General features: G+C 45.7%; 2 protein-coding genes across 3 annotated transcripts in view; both read left to right on the plus strand.

Moving 5' to 3' along the window:
* The first annotated feature begins 280 nt into the window (after window positions 1-280).
* Window positions 281-6,907, plus strand: fundc1 (FUN14 domain containing 1). 2 transcript variants are annotated; one of them, XM_061225503.1, is made up of 5 exons: window positions 281-412; window positions 1,561-1,729; window positions 2,767-2,842; window positions 4,328-4,456; window positions 6,170-6,907. In XM_061225503.1, the coding sequence occupies exons 1-5, from the start codon at window positions 394-396 to the stop codon at window positions 6,245-6,247; spliced, it is 471 nt and encodes a 156-aa protein (XP_061081487.1). In that variant the 5' UTR covers window positions 281-393; the 3' UTR covers window positions 6,248-6,907. The 2 variants fall into 2 exon arrangements, with proteins under 2 accessions (XP_061081487.1, XP_061081488.1); XM_061225504.1 differs by having other exon boundaries at window positions 343-412; window positions 1,567-1,729.
* Window positions 6,908-7,265: 358 nt separating this feature from the next.
* The window catches only part of efhc2 (EF-hand domain (C-terminal) containing 2), a 13,423-nt gene continuing 3,174 nt past the window's right edge, over window positions 7,266-17,514 (plus strand). The window contains exons 1-11 of the mRNA XM_061225499.1: window positions 7,266-8,174; window positions 9,125-9,304; window positions 9,720-9,870; window positions 10,366-10,589; window positions 11,275-11,526; window positions 12,354-12,461; window positions 12,576-12,714; window positions 14,539-14,704; window positions 15,321-15,463; window positions 15,842-16,038; window positions 16,722-16,855. Of these exons, the coding sequence (XP_061081483.1) occupies window positions 8,145-8,174; window positions 9,125-9,304; window positions 9,720-9,870; window positions 10,366-10,589; window positions 11,275-11,526; window positions 12,354-12,461; window positions 12,576-12,714; window positions 14,539-14,704; window positions 15,321-15,463; window positions 15,842-16,038; window positions 16,722-16,855 (1,724 nt within the window). The 5' untranslated portion in view covers window positions 7,266-8,144. The remainder of the gene's footprint in view (window positions 8,175-9,124; window positions 9,305-9,719; window positions 9,871-10,365; window positions 10,590-11,274; window positions 11,527-12,353; window positions 12,462-12,575; window positions 12,715-14,538; window positions 14,705-15,320; window positions 15,464-15,841; window positions 16,039-16,721; window positions 16,856-17,514) is intronic.

Here is a 17,514-nt window from a genome sequence, read left to right on the forward strand (position 1 = left end):
GAATTTGATCCGTTTAAATGTTTTGCTACCTCCTTTTGTTTTATTGCAAAATAGCACAGCAAGTACAGTGTGGTCGTAGGACTTTTATTCTTCATGATGTGCATAGACTTCCAACATTTAATTATTTAAGAGGGTAAATAATGCATCTAAACATGAAAAGCACCTCATTAAGAAAAAAATAACTGAATTATGTGATTGCAATTGTGGTTGGAACGAAAACCTGCAATGCATAGCGATCCCCCAGGACTGACGCTGCAGACCCCTGCGCTAGGGCGCAGTGGTACAGTACAACTGGCAGCTTACTGGGGGTGACTTGTCTTTTCAAATTGTGACGTAGCAGAACTCAGTGGGCGGTATCAGCCTGGGACGGCTACACTGTCAACACACTGCAAAATGGCCGGTCGCAGAGAAGGTTAGTGAGGTGTAGCTAACCAGTTGTGTTCATGTAACGTAATGCCTCAAACAAAACAACACAGTCGCAGTATTACACGAAAATGCTATGCCTTAAAAGCTTAATGTACCTACTAGCTACTAGACAACGCGTTATTAAAATTCTATTTTGTGAACGTAATTTTCTACGTTCAAATGCTAGCTAGCGGCTACCTAGCTACCTCACCTTGGCTGAAAATGAAATATTCGGGTGTTTAGGGTGTTGCGCTATAGCTGGCAGACTAGCCCTACAAGAAGGTACAACATTACCATACCACACTCGCTTAAAACTAATCATTAACGGTACCGGTAGTATACTGTCAAATCAAATGGCTAGGCTAGAGCTAGCTGGCACGATAGCCAACTAGGTAGCTAACCAGCTTCTTGCGTCAGTATTCTCTTATTTTAGCTAGATAACGAAGCGAATGAGTTCGCCTGGACATGATATACCGTTGCTTGCTAAATTTAGAAGTATACTAGCCACTTAGCTAGCTAATATTACTTGGCTAAGATTGTCTTACCCTTGTTAGCAAAATGTATTTGTGCTCCCTGCAGTCCAGACGGACTGTGTGGGCAGGGCAGGCTTGAAGTGGCACCAGAACTTTTTGTTGTTGTTGTTTTGTCTCTAAGAATCTGTGGAGATACTTATTGTGTATGTCATGTCACTACCGCCTTTTTAAGGTATTTAGGAAAGACTCATTTTATTAAAATAAATATGGAGGTCTTTTCTGACCTAACCTTAACACTGGTCCATACGTTTAGGTTTTTTTTCTTTGTGGAAACGTGGCTTACGTAAGCCCTTGAAGCAGGGGTGGACAACTCCGGTCCTGGTGGGCTGGTCTGCATGCAGGTCTTCATTCCAACCAAATTACCTTAGTTTGTTTTCTGACAATTCTGACTCCTTTGCTGATTCACTCCTTTACTGGAACATCTTTTGGACACACTCTCAGTCTGTGTCTGTAGCTCACACAGATGTCAGATCAAGATATGATTGAGCTAATTAAAGTAAACTAAAGTAATTAAGACCGGAGGTTAGCACAAAATCCCGAAATGGATCAGCCCTTGTTGTGCACCCCTGCCTCAAATGGAAGTAAACTGCTGCCAATCGCTTGCCTCTGCATCCTGACCCAGATCCAGATCCAGATCCAGAGAGTGACGATGACTCGTATGAAGTGCTGGACATTACGGACTACGCCAGGCGGCATCAGTGGTGGAGCCGTGTTTTCGGGAACAACTCTGGACCAATAGCAGAGAAGTACTCCGTGGCCACTCAGATCATGATGGGCGGAGTCAGTGGCTGGTAGGTAACATTTGTACAGGTGACATGGGTGATCACGAGGCGGCGTATCGACCGGCCATCATCAAATCTGGACCTCGAATCCAAATCGTAGCTGTACAATTAGTGCTGCTGATTGGCCTGCCTGTCTTCACACCTGACTCCCAGGTAAAGGGAGGGTGGAAAAGCTGCAGTTGGTGGACCATGGTTTGATGATACCTGGTACAGACCGATATTTGGGCTGTCACCCAGAGGCCCGTTCTTGTGTCATATAATGTCTTGTAATTGAGTGACATTTACAGGAATAAGTATGAAGTGGGAGGTTTGCCATTATTAACATCTCAATGCTTGGTATTGGAAAACCATTAACCTCCTAAGACCCGCACTCTTTTTTGGTATGCATTTTTAATTTCTCTTTGCTATTTGGGCTTATTGGGACCTGATAAGTATAAAAACTAAGCATCATCTTTTGACATGATGTAGTTTTTGAGAAAAATGATGTCCACATATCTGGACTCTCGGTCTTAAGAATTAAGTATTATGGTTGTACAGCCCAAAATGTGGAGTCCACGCATGTGTACGCCAGGTCTTAGGAGGTTAAAATGAAGTATTCAACTGCAATTTGAAGTGCATGTCATTATTAGGGAGATTAATTGGTCAGTATTAATTATGTAAGCGATATTGAGTTTGCATCAAATGGAAATGACATTGGAGGGTTTATTGCAATTCAGAAACATGTTGTTGAGACGACTTGTCCTGTTAAGGCACTGTTTCGAGCATGTGGACATGACCCAAAGTCTGGTGTTGAACCACAGCTGTACCAGTGCTGACTGCGATTCTGCAACACCAGCGTGTAATTGGCCCTGATGCTGTCCAGGGAGGGCAGGATTGCTCCATAACTCCACCGGTTAAATCCGGTGCATCGAATGCTGCCTAATGTGCAAATACCTTCTTTTTAAATGGTTTGGTCCGGCCTTGGGTACCATTCAAGAGAAAGCATAAAATGTATTTTGATCAAAGCTTGGAATTCTGCTTCTAACGCATTTCCTTTCTCCTGAAAGGTGTGCTGGATATCTTTTCCAGAGGGTTGGGAAGATTGCAGCCACAGCCGTTGGTGGAGGATTCCTTTTGTTGCAAGTAAGCCTGTGTCATGAGTCATTCTGTCGAGCAGGGGTCATCAAATCACGGTCCTCGAAGACCAGTCAAGGGCCGATGATCAGGACTCTCCGTGAGGGACAGTCGTGATTATCCCACTGTAGAAGTTAAGAGAATGTCACCTCAGGGAATGCCTTAATATTACCAGGAACGACAAGGATCTTGCCACCCCCCCCACCCCCCCCCAATACTTTGCTCCAAAACGATCATTCATATTCATAGAATCAGTGATTCTCCTCTGTGTTCTGGGCACTTGCTTCAGTCCCTTAGAACTGAGGGCATTCAAATATCATTACTTAACATTTAACAGAATAAAAATGCACTTTATCTTAACATTTTAAAGGTTGACTAATAAATAATGAATCAAACACTTGTGTTCATTCTACTGCGACTGACTGGAGGTGTGTGCGTTTCCCGCTGACCTTTCGGAGCGGTAAATATGCATGTTTCTAGGCACCCATTTCTCTGGGAGCTCATTTGGCCTCTTACTGCAGGGATTCAGTCTGCTAAATTATCGCGATTTCTGAGATTCAGATGTACTCCTCTGCCTTCCTCCACAGAGCAGTATCTTTGCTGTTTGAAATTCTCATTTTCATTCTCGTCATTTATTTGTATAATTGTTTATCTGCTTGATGTGTTGCGGTATTAAAGCAGGCTGGCAGTCATGGTCACACTGACTGCTGCAGCAGAAAGTCCTTTTGTTTGCCCAGCTGTAGCTCGTCCTGTGTCTGTCCCGTCTCCAGCAGTAGATGGCCCTCTCCTCTCCCTGTATTTTATTCCCTGCAGTTTTACACCACCAATGCCACGCCGTGTTTGAGAGTTTCCATGGCTCATCCTTCTTCCTCCCCTTGCTGGTTCTTACAATCAAAGTCTTCTTCTTTTTCAGTATTATTGAATTTTCAAAGGGACAGACAATATGCATTTTAATGAATTGTGCAAATCCATTTGACTAAATATACAAATACACTAAAAGTACTCAGAACACATAACATGGTTACATAAAAGCCAGTATTTCACACCATGAAATGCTACTATAAATGTATATACATTTTAAAAAGAAAAGCTACATAATGTGAAATCTTTGAGGCAAAATGGTGTTTCTTTAATCCAGAGACTTTTTCAGAACAATGAACACCCTCTTAACATAGACATGTTAAGTAACTGTTAATAATTGGCATTATTGCCAATATTGAGTTTATAAATATAGGAACGTATTTTTCCAGTTGCCCAGAACAGCTTCTTTGCTTTTAGAAATAATATGGTAATAAGGGTTGAATTCTAACACTTAAAAAAAATGAGAAGAAATGTCTGCATTTTCAGTAACCGAAAGGCTCTGCCAAATTACACCACTTTGACTGAAAATGTCATCCAGGTGAAACGCGGTGATGTTTGAGTGCTTTTCATTTCCGCTTCTGTTGCCCGTAAGGTGAAGACGCTCACGCTCCCCTGATGTTTGCGTTCCTGCAGATCGCCAATCACAGTGGTTATGTGCAGGTCGACTGGAAGAAGGTCGAGACCGACGTGAATAAAGCCAAGAAACACCTCAAGAAAAAAGCCAATAAAGCAGCGCCTGAAATCAATTCCTTCATCGAAGAGGTGAATCCTTATGGTCTTAGGGTGCACCTTTATACAGTACAACTGCTTATATAAACCCGTGTTGAATTGCGACTATCGACTACTATTGATACCATGAAAACACCGTGTGCTTAGCATCTGTAAAGGTGTTGATGCATCAAAGGTAGGGGCACGGATTACCAATTTTATTCCAGATAAAGACCGTATTGACTACGATACCATGAAAACATCATGTGCTTAGCATCTGTAAAGGTGTTGATGCATCAAAGCTAGGGGCACGGATTACTGATTTTATTCCAGATAGGCAAGTGTTTTATAATACACCCATATATACAGTGGGCTCCAGAATGACTGGCACCCCTGACTGGCACATGAAAAAAAGAAGAAGAAAATATGATTACTGAGAAACTGAAAATGCTGAACATGTGAAAAATACTGGACTTTATTAATGCCCACTTTTCCAAGTATGTTTTGTGCATTGCCAGTCGGGTGCCAATAATTCCGGAGCCCACTGTACTAATTGCGTGCGGAGTCACAGACTTCTGATCGACGTTGTCATTGTGTGGGGGACTCATTTGTGGTTTCTAGTACTCCCTCCGTTTCAAGTTGATGTGAAAAGTATAATTTAATTTATCTTAATATAATAACTTTGGAATGGCAAAGGAATGTTTTTTTTTTAATTCATTCCGAAGATGAACCGGCATTGATGGGTATGATTTTTATTCATTTTTCTTTAATTTATCAGTTTGCCCTACTTTATGACGGCGCATTCATTAAATATTTAAGTGATAGTGCCCTCTATTGGCGGATGAAAAGAAGGCATTTATAGCGATCTATTAGGCAGAGTTTCTCTTTGGAATTGGGGCCAAATCCCCACATATGCTGGTTCTCAGTTTGGACAATGAAATCAGTTCAGCTTAATTACATGACTTAGTAATATTCTTCCTCACTTTTGTCCTTAAAGCAGGGGTCTTCCAGCCTGGTCCCGGAGAGCCACGCGCTCTGCTTGTGTTTGTTTGCGCCAGACGCGGGTAACCAGGTGAAGTGAGATGACTGTAATTAGCTGCTCTAATAGATGGATTGTGTGCAGAGTAACGAGGAACACCAGTGGACCGCGTGGCTCTCCAGCACTAGAGTTGGACAGCCTTGCCATAAATTGATTCCATACGAATGAAGTTTGGCGCATTGCCACTTGCTTTGTCATTAACTCTGGTTTTCCACCGTTTCAGTGACCTGCCGTTGGCATGTAAGACCCTAGTGTATTTTAAACAAATTAAAATGTCACTTCTTTTGAAAGTGATTGTTTGCAGCCAAGCCTATTACAGAACATGTTGGCATTTCTGGTCTGAGAACTGATGAGAACTGACTCGAAGAAAACCCATAAATGAATGAATACGTATATGCATTTATGACATAATGTCGATCTATAATGTAATTCATCTCAACGATCTTCATTCAAAATAAGAAAGAGCCCTTCACACATGGAAAATGATTAATTAACAAAGAAAGCCAGCATACATTGGAAGGCCCCAGCACTGAGTTTAGAACCCCGACATGCTCCATGGTAAACATTTACAGTATTATCAATAAGCTGTTATTCCCTTTGACAAAGAAGAAAACAATCTTAAAAGTGTTAAAATGTAAGAATGTGGGTCACGTGCTTATTAGGAAGGCTTCTTCACTCGTGTGACACTATGACCGCATACTTTCTTAACTCTCCCATCTCTTTCGCAGTCCTCAGAGTTTGTGAAGAGAAACATCGTCCTCTCCAGTGGATTCGTCGGCGGCTTTCTCCTTGGACTGGCGTCCTAGAATCAGGCGTGGGCCCCCCCACCCGCCAGGACTGCCCACGAATGCCCACGAATAACTACTGCACACAGGAAGTTGGAAGTTGGTGTAACTGTGAAACTCTTCCCCCCAGAAGCGGGGAGACGCGTATATAATACTGTCCGTGAAGCGACGGGAATGGGAGGCGGACGCGCTGCTTCAGCCCTGCAGGCTGCTGAGATATCTCTCCCCCCCCCCCCCCCCCCCCTGTAAGCTGTGCCTCTGTAGCCTGTCGCCCCTCGCAGGTCTCCCACCCTGGCTGACATTACTGTACTGTACTTAGGACGAGCTTCACTCCTGGCATTATGGTCATCTATGTATTTTGGCTTGTCGTTGGTGAGCCGTGTCTTTGGGCAGTCTGCGACCCCACCGCCGCGTTACTTCAGTGTTGTAATGTGCTCGATAGGAATTAGTGCAACTTCAGGATGTGTCCTCGTAAATGTGTAGATAACAGGATCATATATGTTCACTACTGAGTCATTTTCACATTTTTTCACACTAAACGGTGCAATATCCCCCATTCTTCAGACAGTATTCCATTTCCGTCATGAGTACCAAATAACTTTATTTTTTCTTATCAACTATTATTTTTAATGTATTCAGCTGAAATAAACGTGGTGGAAAGCCTAAATTGGCAAAATGGCATGTTTTGTTCAATATTATTTTTCCTAGGAGAAGGATTGCTGCGTTGAAGCTTTTCTTTGTAATCATAATCAAACATTCAGTGTGGCATATCTTCCTTTTAAGTCTTAGAACTGAAATGCCAGATGAGATCAGTCCCGCTGCCTTGAAGACCAATGAACTGAGTCTAACTGTCAGCGGTGAAAAGCTGGAAGAGACCGTTTCTAAGAGCACTGTAAAATCTGTCGCAGCGAAACAATGTCACAACCCATATACACTACCTAGATTAGGCTGTCCTGTAGTGCTAGCCTCGCACCTGGATAAGAGAAAGTAACTGTGCTTCCACGTCGACACGAGTCCAAGGCACTCTCGATGGTATGGCAAAAATGACTTTAAAAAGCCTTCATTATAACGTAGATACAAAGAAATCAGCCTACGTGTTACCTCAAAAACCCTCCATCAGTGCGTGAAAAGAAGGGCGATTCTCAGAAAAGTGACCAGGGAAATGTAAGAAGCTATCCAGGAGAGGGGCCAACATTGTGTCAGGCCTGGAATTTGGCAGAAGGTTTTGTGGTAAGACCAGAGTTGACCTTTTTGGTCTTGAAAGAGAACTGCTGAAGACAGCCTGTCACCCAGGTAACACAGCATCATGCTATGGGCTTACTTTCAGCAGGGGGCAGTGGGAAGCTTGTTGCTATCAGGGAAACGGAGCCAAATACTGGCAAATCGTTGAAGGGAACCCGATTCAGTGAGCCAGAGTTCTTCATTCGGGGCAAAGATTCATGTTCCGACGGGACAATGACCCAAAACCCAGACTTGAATCCCTAGTGGATTGGCGCCATAATCTATATTGAAAATATAACTATAGATAATACCTTATTTCATTCTTACTTGTGTTGGATAATTCAATAGCTTGCTTGTTGTTTTTCAGCTCAACAAATAAAATTAAATATTATACGTGACTAAATAACGACAAACTAAACCGAAACAAAACTAACATACTATTGTGATCTTGACTTTTTCCGTTTAGAAAATAATGGGTATTGCGGACCGTAATTAGATTTTGTTATTTTCCAGTTTTTCTCATGATGCACCAACCCTCTCGTACACTTTGCGTATCTGAGCAACGGGAGCAAACAACGCACTTACCATAGCAACCCCAGGACAGTTAGCTAGCCAGCCTGCTTGGTAGTGGTGGGGTAACGTTAAAGTTTTCTTGGTGAAAATATTCCTGCTTTATTCTGCCACCGTGGCGCTGCCTATGCTGCTGGGAAGATCGCCCGATAAAAACGTAAGTTACTCTCAAATACTGGCATAAAATAGTAACATATCACTAACTACCTAACGTTAGTTAACGTTAGCCAGCTAGCTACCAGCTAACATTCCTCTACCTGATACCGGATGACTAAATTAGTTAGTCCCACTTCGCTAGTAAGTGTTAACTGACTAGATACCCAATTATCTTTACATAATCAAGTTCGCTAGATGCTAAAGTTTTTTTTTTTTTTTTTCAGGTGTCATTATTTTTCATTAATAAATTAGGTAACGTTTGGAGGAATGATCTCGCTTATTTATGAGGATCTAAGCCAGTCTTGGGGCAACCACACTATGCAGTTTTTCATTCCTACCACAACTGCAATCCCAGATTTTTTAAATATATAAATTTTCTTAATTAGGTGCATTTCATATTTTGCGGGATTATTAAACATGATGCCGTATAATGACAGAAATAACTCCATGCATTGGAGAATGGAAGGTGCATTGTGCTTAGTTAACAGTTATTGTCATATATTGCGAACAATTACAAAAACAAACATTTTTAACTGAGCAAAATAAAGCCTGGGGTGAATCAATATGTTCCTAATTGGTGTATGTTTGGAGTGTGGCTTCTAAAGCAGCTTATTTAAAAAGATGTACAGCTTGTAAATGAACTGTTCGCCCCCAGTATCAACGTTGGGAGCCAATTATCTAAGTCAGGGATGGACAAGAAGGGACCAACTTCTGCTCTTAATTATTTAACTTGCCCAATCAATTATATGATCTGGGTTTTTTGTTGTTGTTGTTGTTGTTGTTTTGCCACATTCTGTGATATATACAGCAGCTGATAAATGTTCTGTAGCGTTTTATTGTGTTCTAATTTACGAGTGATCGGTCATGGTCGATATGGCTAACGGCGCACCAGCCTTCCAGGGCTGGAGTTGCCGCTCCCTGGTCTAAGCTGTCCCCCCCCCCCCCTTTCAGCTGGGCAAAGAGAAGTTTCACAAATCCCAGCATTTTGACTATTCCCATGGAGTCCCGTTCTTGGTGGGGACTAGCAAACCGGGCATCGGAGGGGAGCTGCTCTTCGGACAGAAACCCCGGTCGAGGCTGTCGACCGGAGGGGGCGGCGGTGCGCCATCTTGGCTGGCATTTGACAAGCAGGTTATCCAGACCGCCGCAGTAGTGTTCATTAGTAAACTAGCTTAATGGTGGATGTGTAGGACAGCTTTACCAGTTGCAGCGATTTGAATGGTAAAGGAAAGATGCTGTAACCTGATTTACCTTTAAATCATCATTCTTCAATTCAGCAACACATCTGTTCATTGATAAAAAACATTGTTCAGATTGTGAACATTCATGGTGTCACTTCTGTACAGTATATTTAGAAATAAAAATATAAATAAAATGTTTTCTGTTGTATTTAGATCACTCATATTATGTGTATTATTATTAATAATAATGGTCGTTAAAATAATCTTTTGTTATTGTTAGTTACTTCTCATGACTCATCGTTATTGTAGCATATTATAGGCCTACTGTATTCAGCATTCATTGCATTTGACACGTCTGTCTCCAGGTTCTCTGTTTCGATGCTCACTTTCAAGAACCAGTTTGCCAGAGGCGAGAGGAGACCTACAGAGTCCGGAAGTGTAAAATTTACTTCTACCTGGAGGACGACACCATTCAGGTGGTGGAGCCAGAAGTTAGGAACAGTGGAATTTCACAGGGTAACATTATCTGAATTTACGGCCTGTAGCGTAGTGGTTAAGGCAAATGAATGGGACATCCCGGTGTAGCCACAATAAGATCCACACAGCCGTTGGGCCCTTGAGCAAGGCCCTTAACCCTGCATTGCTCCGGGGGAGGATTGTCTCCTGCTTAGTCTAATCAACTGTATGTCGCTCTGGATAAGAGCGTCTGCCAAATGCCATTAATGTAATGTCATGTAATGAATTCACTCATGAAGGGTAAACACCACGGCAAATGACTGAAGCCTCTGATTCACACTCTGTTGTGCGTCTGGGACAAAGTAGGACAAAAAGTCAAAATGATCACATTAATGCATTGCTTATGAGATGACGTGCACTGTAACAATGGAAATGAGATTCACAAGTTGGAAATATTATGTCAGTTGCGAGCAGCAACTTGTGATACAAAATTCGCCGCAGTATAATTGCAGGGCGTGGGTAATATGTCCGTGTCTGTGTGCGGCGCGCGCGCAGGGACCCTGATTCGACGTCAGCGCATCGCCCTCCCGCCCCCGCGGGACGACCAGTTCTACACCTCGCACCACTTCAACCTGAACCAGGACGTGGTGCTGTTCTCCCGCTGCTTCACCATCACCGACTGCGACCCCTTCACCCTCGGCTTCCTGCGCAGGCAGGGCATGCGCGTCAACCCGCCCGCCTCCGCCCCGGCCGACCCCTACAGCAGCCTGCGCAGAGAGGTCAGAGGTCAACCACGGGCTCCGGTGTGGAGGGAGGAGGAGGAGGAGGAGGAGGAGGAGGCTGAGAGCTCCCCCTACAACCTCCTTCACTTCCTCCCAACATGTCTCCCACATACACCCCCTTTAACTGCTGCATGTGCACCAGGTTATGTGTGCTGGAATAACCCTGAGCGTGCTGTTTAAATCATAAAATGTGATCAGGAGAATAATTGCACGTTCAGTATTGTTTTTGTAATTTGACGGCAGAATGTACAATAGCTATTCGACTTTCCCTCACTCCGGATGTTACCGGCTGCATATTGCGCGAGCGCAGAATCAAATTAAATGTTCACTCAATATTCATTGCTATAATATAGTAGGCAATTACAGTTAATGTAATGTAATTTGAGATTAAAAAATATGCACCATCAATTTTCCAGGCAAGCAAGCAAGCAAAACTTTATTTGTACAGCACATTTTTTACAGAACAACACGATGTGCTGTACAATAATAAATAGTTAAAGCAGAAAGATTGAAACTAGAATAAAAGCGCTCTATCCGGGGCCCCTGGCGTGGGTCTAACCCCCTCCAGAAGTTAACACTGAGACACAGCTCAGGTGAAAGCCACCCTGAAAGATGGGTCTTGACATGTCCTGTGTGAGACAGAGGCAGTGAGCCGTTGAGGGCGTGGCTGTGTCCCCTGCAGATGGAGGACAGCATGAAGCCCCTGCGACCGTACGAGAGGATGGACACGCTGAGGCAGTTCCTGGACCACGACCGCAACGTGCTGCAGTTCTTCTGCTACTGGGACGACTCGGACGCCGCGTTCGGCCTGCCGCACCAGCTCACGCTGCACTACTTCCTGGCCGACGACACCGTCGAGATCCGCGAGGTGTTCGGCCGCAACTCGGGCCGCGACGCCGTCCCCAAGTTCCTCAACCGCAACCGGCTGCCCAAGGTGAGCCCGGCCGCAGTACCCGCGGCTGACCAGCAGGTGGGGTCAGAGACACAGGCGAAGTGCAGAAGTGGACCAATGCCCCTTCTCAGAATGTAATCACTGTTCCATTGCTCTACCTGTAGTCAGGGGGGCTCGCCAGATTTCTGAGAAGCCCGCCAGGTGAGAAAAGTAGCATTTGAAGCCATAGAGACAAACAGATCTGATGACATCATTTTGACTAAATTAGTTAGCGTGCGTTTTGTTCACCTACTGCTTTCAGTACGATCAATAAGTATACAAGTATCTTTCGCAAAGTGCATTGCGGTGTGCAAACCATTTTCTTTTCTGAAACTAAATCAATTAGCTGAATTAATAACGTTAAATATGTTGAAATATATCCGGTCAAACAGATATATCCATATTTGGCCCTTTAGCCGACAGCTGGCACTGGGGGAGCTCCTTGCTGTACACTAGGCTCTAGTTCTAGGGCCGGCCTGCCTCTCTGTCCCCCCGTGAGACTCTCAGCATGGAGGAGCTGAGATGCAGTCCCCAGCTCGCTCTCCTGTTCCCTGCTCTCCTGTTCGCTGCCTGTCTGTCCTTCCGCCCGGGCGACCGTGCCCTCCCACCCTCCTTATCCCGTAAATTGCTTTGGATGAAAATGGGTAAAATGTGAAATGGACACACTGCTGTCAAAGGAATGGATGCGTTTGGCACGCAGAATGATGCTACTCTCCTCCTCTCTCTCTCTCTCTCTCTCTCTCTCTCTCTCTCTCTCTCTCTCTCTCCCTCTCTCTCTCTCTCTCTCTCTCTCTCTCTCTCTCTCTCTCTCTCTGGCTCGCGTCGAACAGAAGGCTCCCATGCCCACGCGCCAGCCCGGGATGCTGACGGACCGCACCGTGCTCAACGTGTTCGGGCCCACGGGCAACAAGGGCCGCTACCTCCTGGACAACCTCAAAGTGGGTGACGCTCGGGGGAAGGAGGAGTGTCTTGGCTTTTTGTGACGTTTGAACGATTCGCTGAACGAGCTGAGCGAGTTGGTCGGCCTCACCTGGCTCCCCTCCCTCCTGCAGATCGGCTCCACCGGTGATGAGTTCTACACGGACCGCGATCTGACCCTGGGGGCGGTGATCAACGTGTGGGGCCGAAACGTGGTCCTCTGTGACTGCGACAACTTCACCAAAGAGTACTACCGCACCAAGTACGGCATCGGTGAGTCGCTGTGCTTCGGTTGTGCTGTTCGGTGAGTCTAGCGCTGTGGTTGTGCTGTTCGGTGAGTCTAGCACTTTGGTTGTGCTGTTCGGTGAGTCTAGCGCTTTGGTTGTGCTGTTCGGTGAGTCTAGCGCTGTGGTTGTGCTGTTTTGTGAGTCTAGCACTTTGGTTGTGCTGTTCGGTGAGTCTAGCGCTGTGGTTGTGCTGTTTGGTGAGTCTAGCACTTTGGTTGTGCTGTTCGGTGAGTCTAGCGCTTTGGTTGTGCTGTTCGGTGAGTCTAGCGCTGTGGTTGTGCTGTTTGGTGAGTCTAGTGCTTCGGTTGTGCTGTTCGGTGAGTCTAGTGCTTCGGTTGTGCTGTTCGGTGAGTCTAGCGCCTTGGTTGTGTTGTTTGGTGAGTCTAGTGCTTCGGTTGTGCTGTTCGGTGAGTCTAGCGCTTTGGTTGTGCTGTTTGGTGAGTCTAGTGCTTTGGTTGTGCTGTTTGGTGAGTCTAGTGCTTTGGTTGTGTTGTTTGGTGTGTCTAGTGCTTTGGTTGTGCTATTCGGTGAGTCTAGTGCTGTGGTTGTGCTGTTTGGTGAGTCTAGTGCTTTGGTTGTGCTATTCGGTGAGTCTAGCACCTTGGTTATGCTTTTCAGTGAGTCGCTGTGCTTTGGTTATGCTGTTTGGTGAGTCTTGTTAACTAACATATACAAATATTTTTCTGTTCACCACGAACGTTAGCTAACAGTTTGAAAAGGTAGAGTTTGGCAATAATGGCTGCTGATGGGGAAAACCCAGAGAGATCAAAGGTTGACAATTTTTTGGCTGTTATAATACGCTTTAATCAATGTAATATTTGTTCTTACATTAAAAAATAAATCACAGGTTAGCAACAAATCATTGTTAGACCTAGCTGGCATTGTTAGACCGCAAGTCGCATCCACTTAAATAGGAGTTGGTGGCAAACTAAATGGAACATTTGTTTAAAATCTTTCAACACTAACTGTTTGCTGCAAAAATAGTTAGCCACAAATGTTCTCTGTCTTGAACGAATGAACTTCAGATCTGACAGAGGATGAGCAGGAACACACTCAAACTGGGCATTCCAGATAGGGAGAAAAAAGGGGTTAACTGGAAAAAAAGGCATCTGGTGTGCTAGTAGAATTATAATTAGAAATGTAGAAACAGTGACTTTATACCGTTTTTTTTATCTGCCACAACTGGCCTATTTGTGCAAACAGAAAACAGATTTATGGATATGGGTAGGGAGACATGAAACAACCTCCTTCCACCCCCTTGGCTCACGGTCACAGGAATTCGAGAGTGAGTTCAGTGTTTTGTTTTTAGGAGGTTTACCCCCAAATCCCCCCAAGGCGGTCAGTGCTCCTCCAGAAAGCAGCCGAAAAAGAACACGACGGGCCCTCGCTTCGCCGTTAGCTTACAGGCCTCATGGTAACAGGCGTTTACTGGGAAGCGGCTCAGCGGGCCCTTTGAAGCGTGACCACGTAACAAGTTCGAGAGATTTTTTACAGCGTCGGAGCTCGATAAATCTCGGCCTCTTTATCTTCCAATGCCGGGACATGTGAGGCGCAGAGCTCCTAATGCAACGAGAGCCGTGCCCCCCCCCCACCCCCCCACCCCCCCGCACGCCTCAGTTCTGCCAATTGAAGGCTTCATTGAACGAGTCACAAACAAATCAAAATGGCCGCCGTGGCTTACCGCCCTGACGGAGGGACTTGAGAGATGTGAGGGGGGGGGGGGGGGGGTTGATGTCGTTCTGCTCTGTTTCACGGCCTCTTTTCTCTTTCGTCTCTCCCCCTCGCCCTTTCCTCCCGCGCTTTATCTCAGAGGACTTCACACCGGTGGACTACCGGCCCGGCCCGGCCCCCCGCGTCCCCAGGGAGGTGCCGCCCTACAACGGCTTTGGGTCCGAGGAGGACTCCCTGTGCTCCTGCCAGGGCCTGGTGCTCAAGGCGCCGAAGAAGGACTTCCGGAAGCTGATGGAAAAAGACAGGTGTGTGCGTGCGTGCGTGTGTGTGCGCGTGTGTGTGTGAGTCTCAAAGTCAGCTTCTCTGATTTCTCTGAAGCTTCGGAGCTGAGGGCAATTCTTCATGCATTTCGCCGCATCTGCATTTGTTTTCCATTGTTTTTGTTTGATCTGCGGATGACGTTCACTTCTGAGGGCCGCATTAGCTTTATCGAGGCCTGCGCCTTGATAGCCGTCTTTGAATCCCCACATGCAAGCGCTCGCTCGACTGAGACCCATATCTTCAAAGAAAAATGACATTTTGTGCGGTGGTTTCGGCCGGGCGTTGTGACGTGCGGAAGGGCCAGGGTTTTAACGTCAGGAGCAAAGGTGAAACGGAGGGGTCTGTGTGCGTGTAAGTTCTTCATGGGGCAGCCCGTGGCCTAACGGCTGAGCTACGTGACTGAGATCCGCAAAGGTTGGTGGTTCCAGCCCCCGGAGTAGCCGCAATAAGATCAGTGCAGCTGTTGGGCGAGGCCCTTAACCCCACATTGATCCAGGGGGAGGATTGGCCCTTGCTTAGTCTAATCAACTGTAAGTCGCTTTGGATGAAGGTGTCCGCTAAATAACGTATCTGCATTACTAAATTCTCGCCCTCTCCCAGGCAGGGGCTTGTGAGCAACGTGCTGCGATTCGTGGGCAAGATGGTGACCGACGTCTCCGCAGACTTTGAGCGGAGGTTCATCATCTCCTACTTCCTCAGTGACGACACCGTCTCCGTGTACGAACGGACCAAGAGGAACCTGGGTAATCGCTTTCTTACACGGCAGTGTTTTTTACGTGTTAAAAATAATAGAACTTCTATTCTTCTGAACTGTTGTGTTTTTTTGTTTTTTTTTGTGATGAGCATGTTACTGTGTGTGTTCCAGGTGTGATGGGAGTGTCACTGTGTGTGTTCCAGGTGTGATGAGCATGTTACTGTGTGTGTAACAGGTGTGATGAGCATGTTACTGTGTGTGTTACAGGTGTGATGAGCATGTTACTGTGTGTGTTCCAGGTGTGATGGGAGTGTCACTGTGTGTGTTCCAGGTGTGATGAGCATGTTACTGTGTGTGTTCCAGGTGTGATGGGAGTGTCACTGTGTGTGTTGCAGGTGTGATGAGCATGTTACTGTGTGTGTTACAGGTGTGATGGGAGGTAAATTCCTGGAGCGGGGCAGGGTGAAGAAGCCGGGGCAGGAGCTGCTGAAGAGTGAGATGTCGGAGTATTTCGAGGCCCAGGACCTGTACCTGGGGGCCACGCTGGTCTTCAACGCACAGGAGTTCCAGCTGGTGGAGGCTGACGAGTTCGCCATCAGCTACATGGAGCAGAATGCAGAGGAGGTGCTCAGCTCTCCCCTCATCTCTTCCTCTCCTCTCCTCTCCTCTCCTCTCCTCATCTCCTCTCCCCTCATCTCCTGTCCTGCTCTCTCTCCTCCTCTCCTCTCCTGTCTCCTCTCCTGCTCTCCTCCTCTCCCCTCAACTCCTCCTCCTTACATATTTAATAGCAGCCATTTTCTGTAAAAGATATGCTGTAAAATGTGCACTCAGTGAGCACGTTATTCGGTAGTCCGGTACACCAGCTTGTTAATGCAAATATTTCATCAGCCAGTCATGTGGCAGCAACTAACTGCATACAGACATGGTCAAGAGATTCAGCTGATTTTCAGACCAAATGGCAGAATGGGGAATAAATCTGATCTAAGTGACTTTGATTGTGGAATGATTGTTGGCACCAGACAGGTTGGTTTGAGTATCTCAGAAACTGCTGACCCTTCTCCTAGGATTTTCATGCAGAGCAGTCAGTCTCTACAGTTTGCAGAGAATGGTGCGAAAAACAAAAAACCTCTCAATGCATAGGCTGGGGCAGCAAAAGACTACTAAGTCTAAATAATAAATACCTAATAAAGTGTTCACTGAGTGTATGTGTGAAAGTGTAAATGTAAAAAATGAAAAAAATATTTAAAGAAATCCAACATGCAAATGCCTTAGATAAAGGTATCTCGTGTATGACATGCTTTGTCTAGTTCCCCATGGCCAACGTTGGAACCATTTTGAGCAAGCTGAAGTCCATCAGCAAGGACAAACAGAAAGAGATCAAGCAGTTCTTTGCCATGAGTGACCCTGCGAACACCTTTATCATTCCGTATGAGCCTTTCAGGTGAGGAGTCGTCTGAGAGCGCTGGGGTCATTCCGTATGAGCCTTTATGTGGGAACGCTGGGGTCATTCCGTATGACCCTTTATGTGGGAACGTTGGGGTCATTCCGTATGAGCCTTTATGTGGGAACGCTGGGGTCATTCCGTGTGAGCCTTTATGTGGGAATGCTGGGGTCATTCCGTATGAGACTTTATGTGGGAATGCTGGGGTCATTCCGTATGAGACTTTATGTGGGAACGCTGGGGTCATTCCGTATGAGCCTTTATGTGGGAACGCTGGTCATTCCGTATGAGCCTTTCAGGTGAGGAGTCATCTGGGAACACTGGCGTCATTCCGTATGAGCTGTTCAGATGAGCAGTTATCTGTGGACATTGTCGGGTGGAATAAAGTCAATAGAATTCCACTGGGTCGAGTCTGTCTGTGTTTAGTGAAGAACACGGAGAAACGGCCCCAGGGGCTCCTCTGGGAGAACTCATAATTGCATTAGCATTTAGCACCTGTAGTTAATTGGGGACTGAAATGAATATGACCTTTTTCTGAAACAGTAAATCAATAGTTCTTGGATAAATAATCTGTAGAAACAATCCAGGTGTTATCCAGCGACTCAGTATATCTTACAGAGCAGCACAGCTGGATCAAATGCGGAATTTGATTTAGTTTC

This window comes from Conger conger, chromosome 17 (genome assembly GCF_963514075.1).
Source record: "Conger conger chromosome 17, fConCon1.1, whole genome shotgun sequence".
NCBI classification, from domain to species: Eukaryota; Metazoa; Chordata; class Actinopteri; order Anguilliformes; family Congridae; genus Conger; species Conger conger.

Excerpts from the sequence above, each read along its gene's own strand:
- fundc1 (XM_061225503.1), top strand. Across the intron at positions 2,843-4,327 it reads GAGGATTCCTTTTGTTGCAA|ATCGCCAATCACAGTGGTTA; the intron begins GTAAGCCTGTGT and ends GCGTTCCTGCAG. Across the intron at positions 4,457-6,169 it reads TCAATTCCTTCATCGAAGAG|TCCTCAGAGTTTGTGAAGAG; the intron begins GTGAATCCTTAT and ends TCTCTTTCGCAG.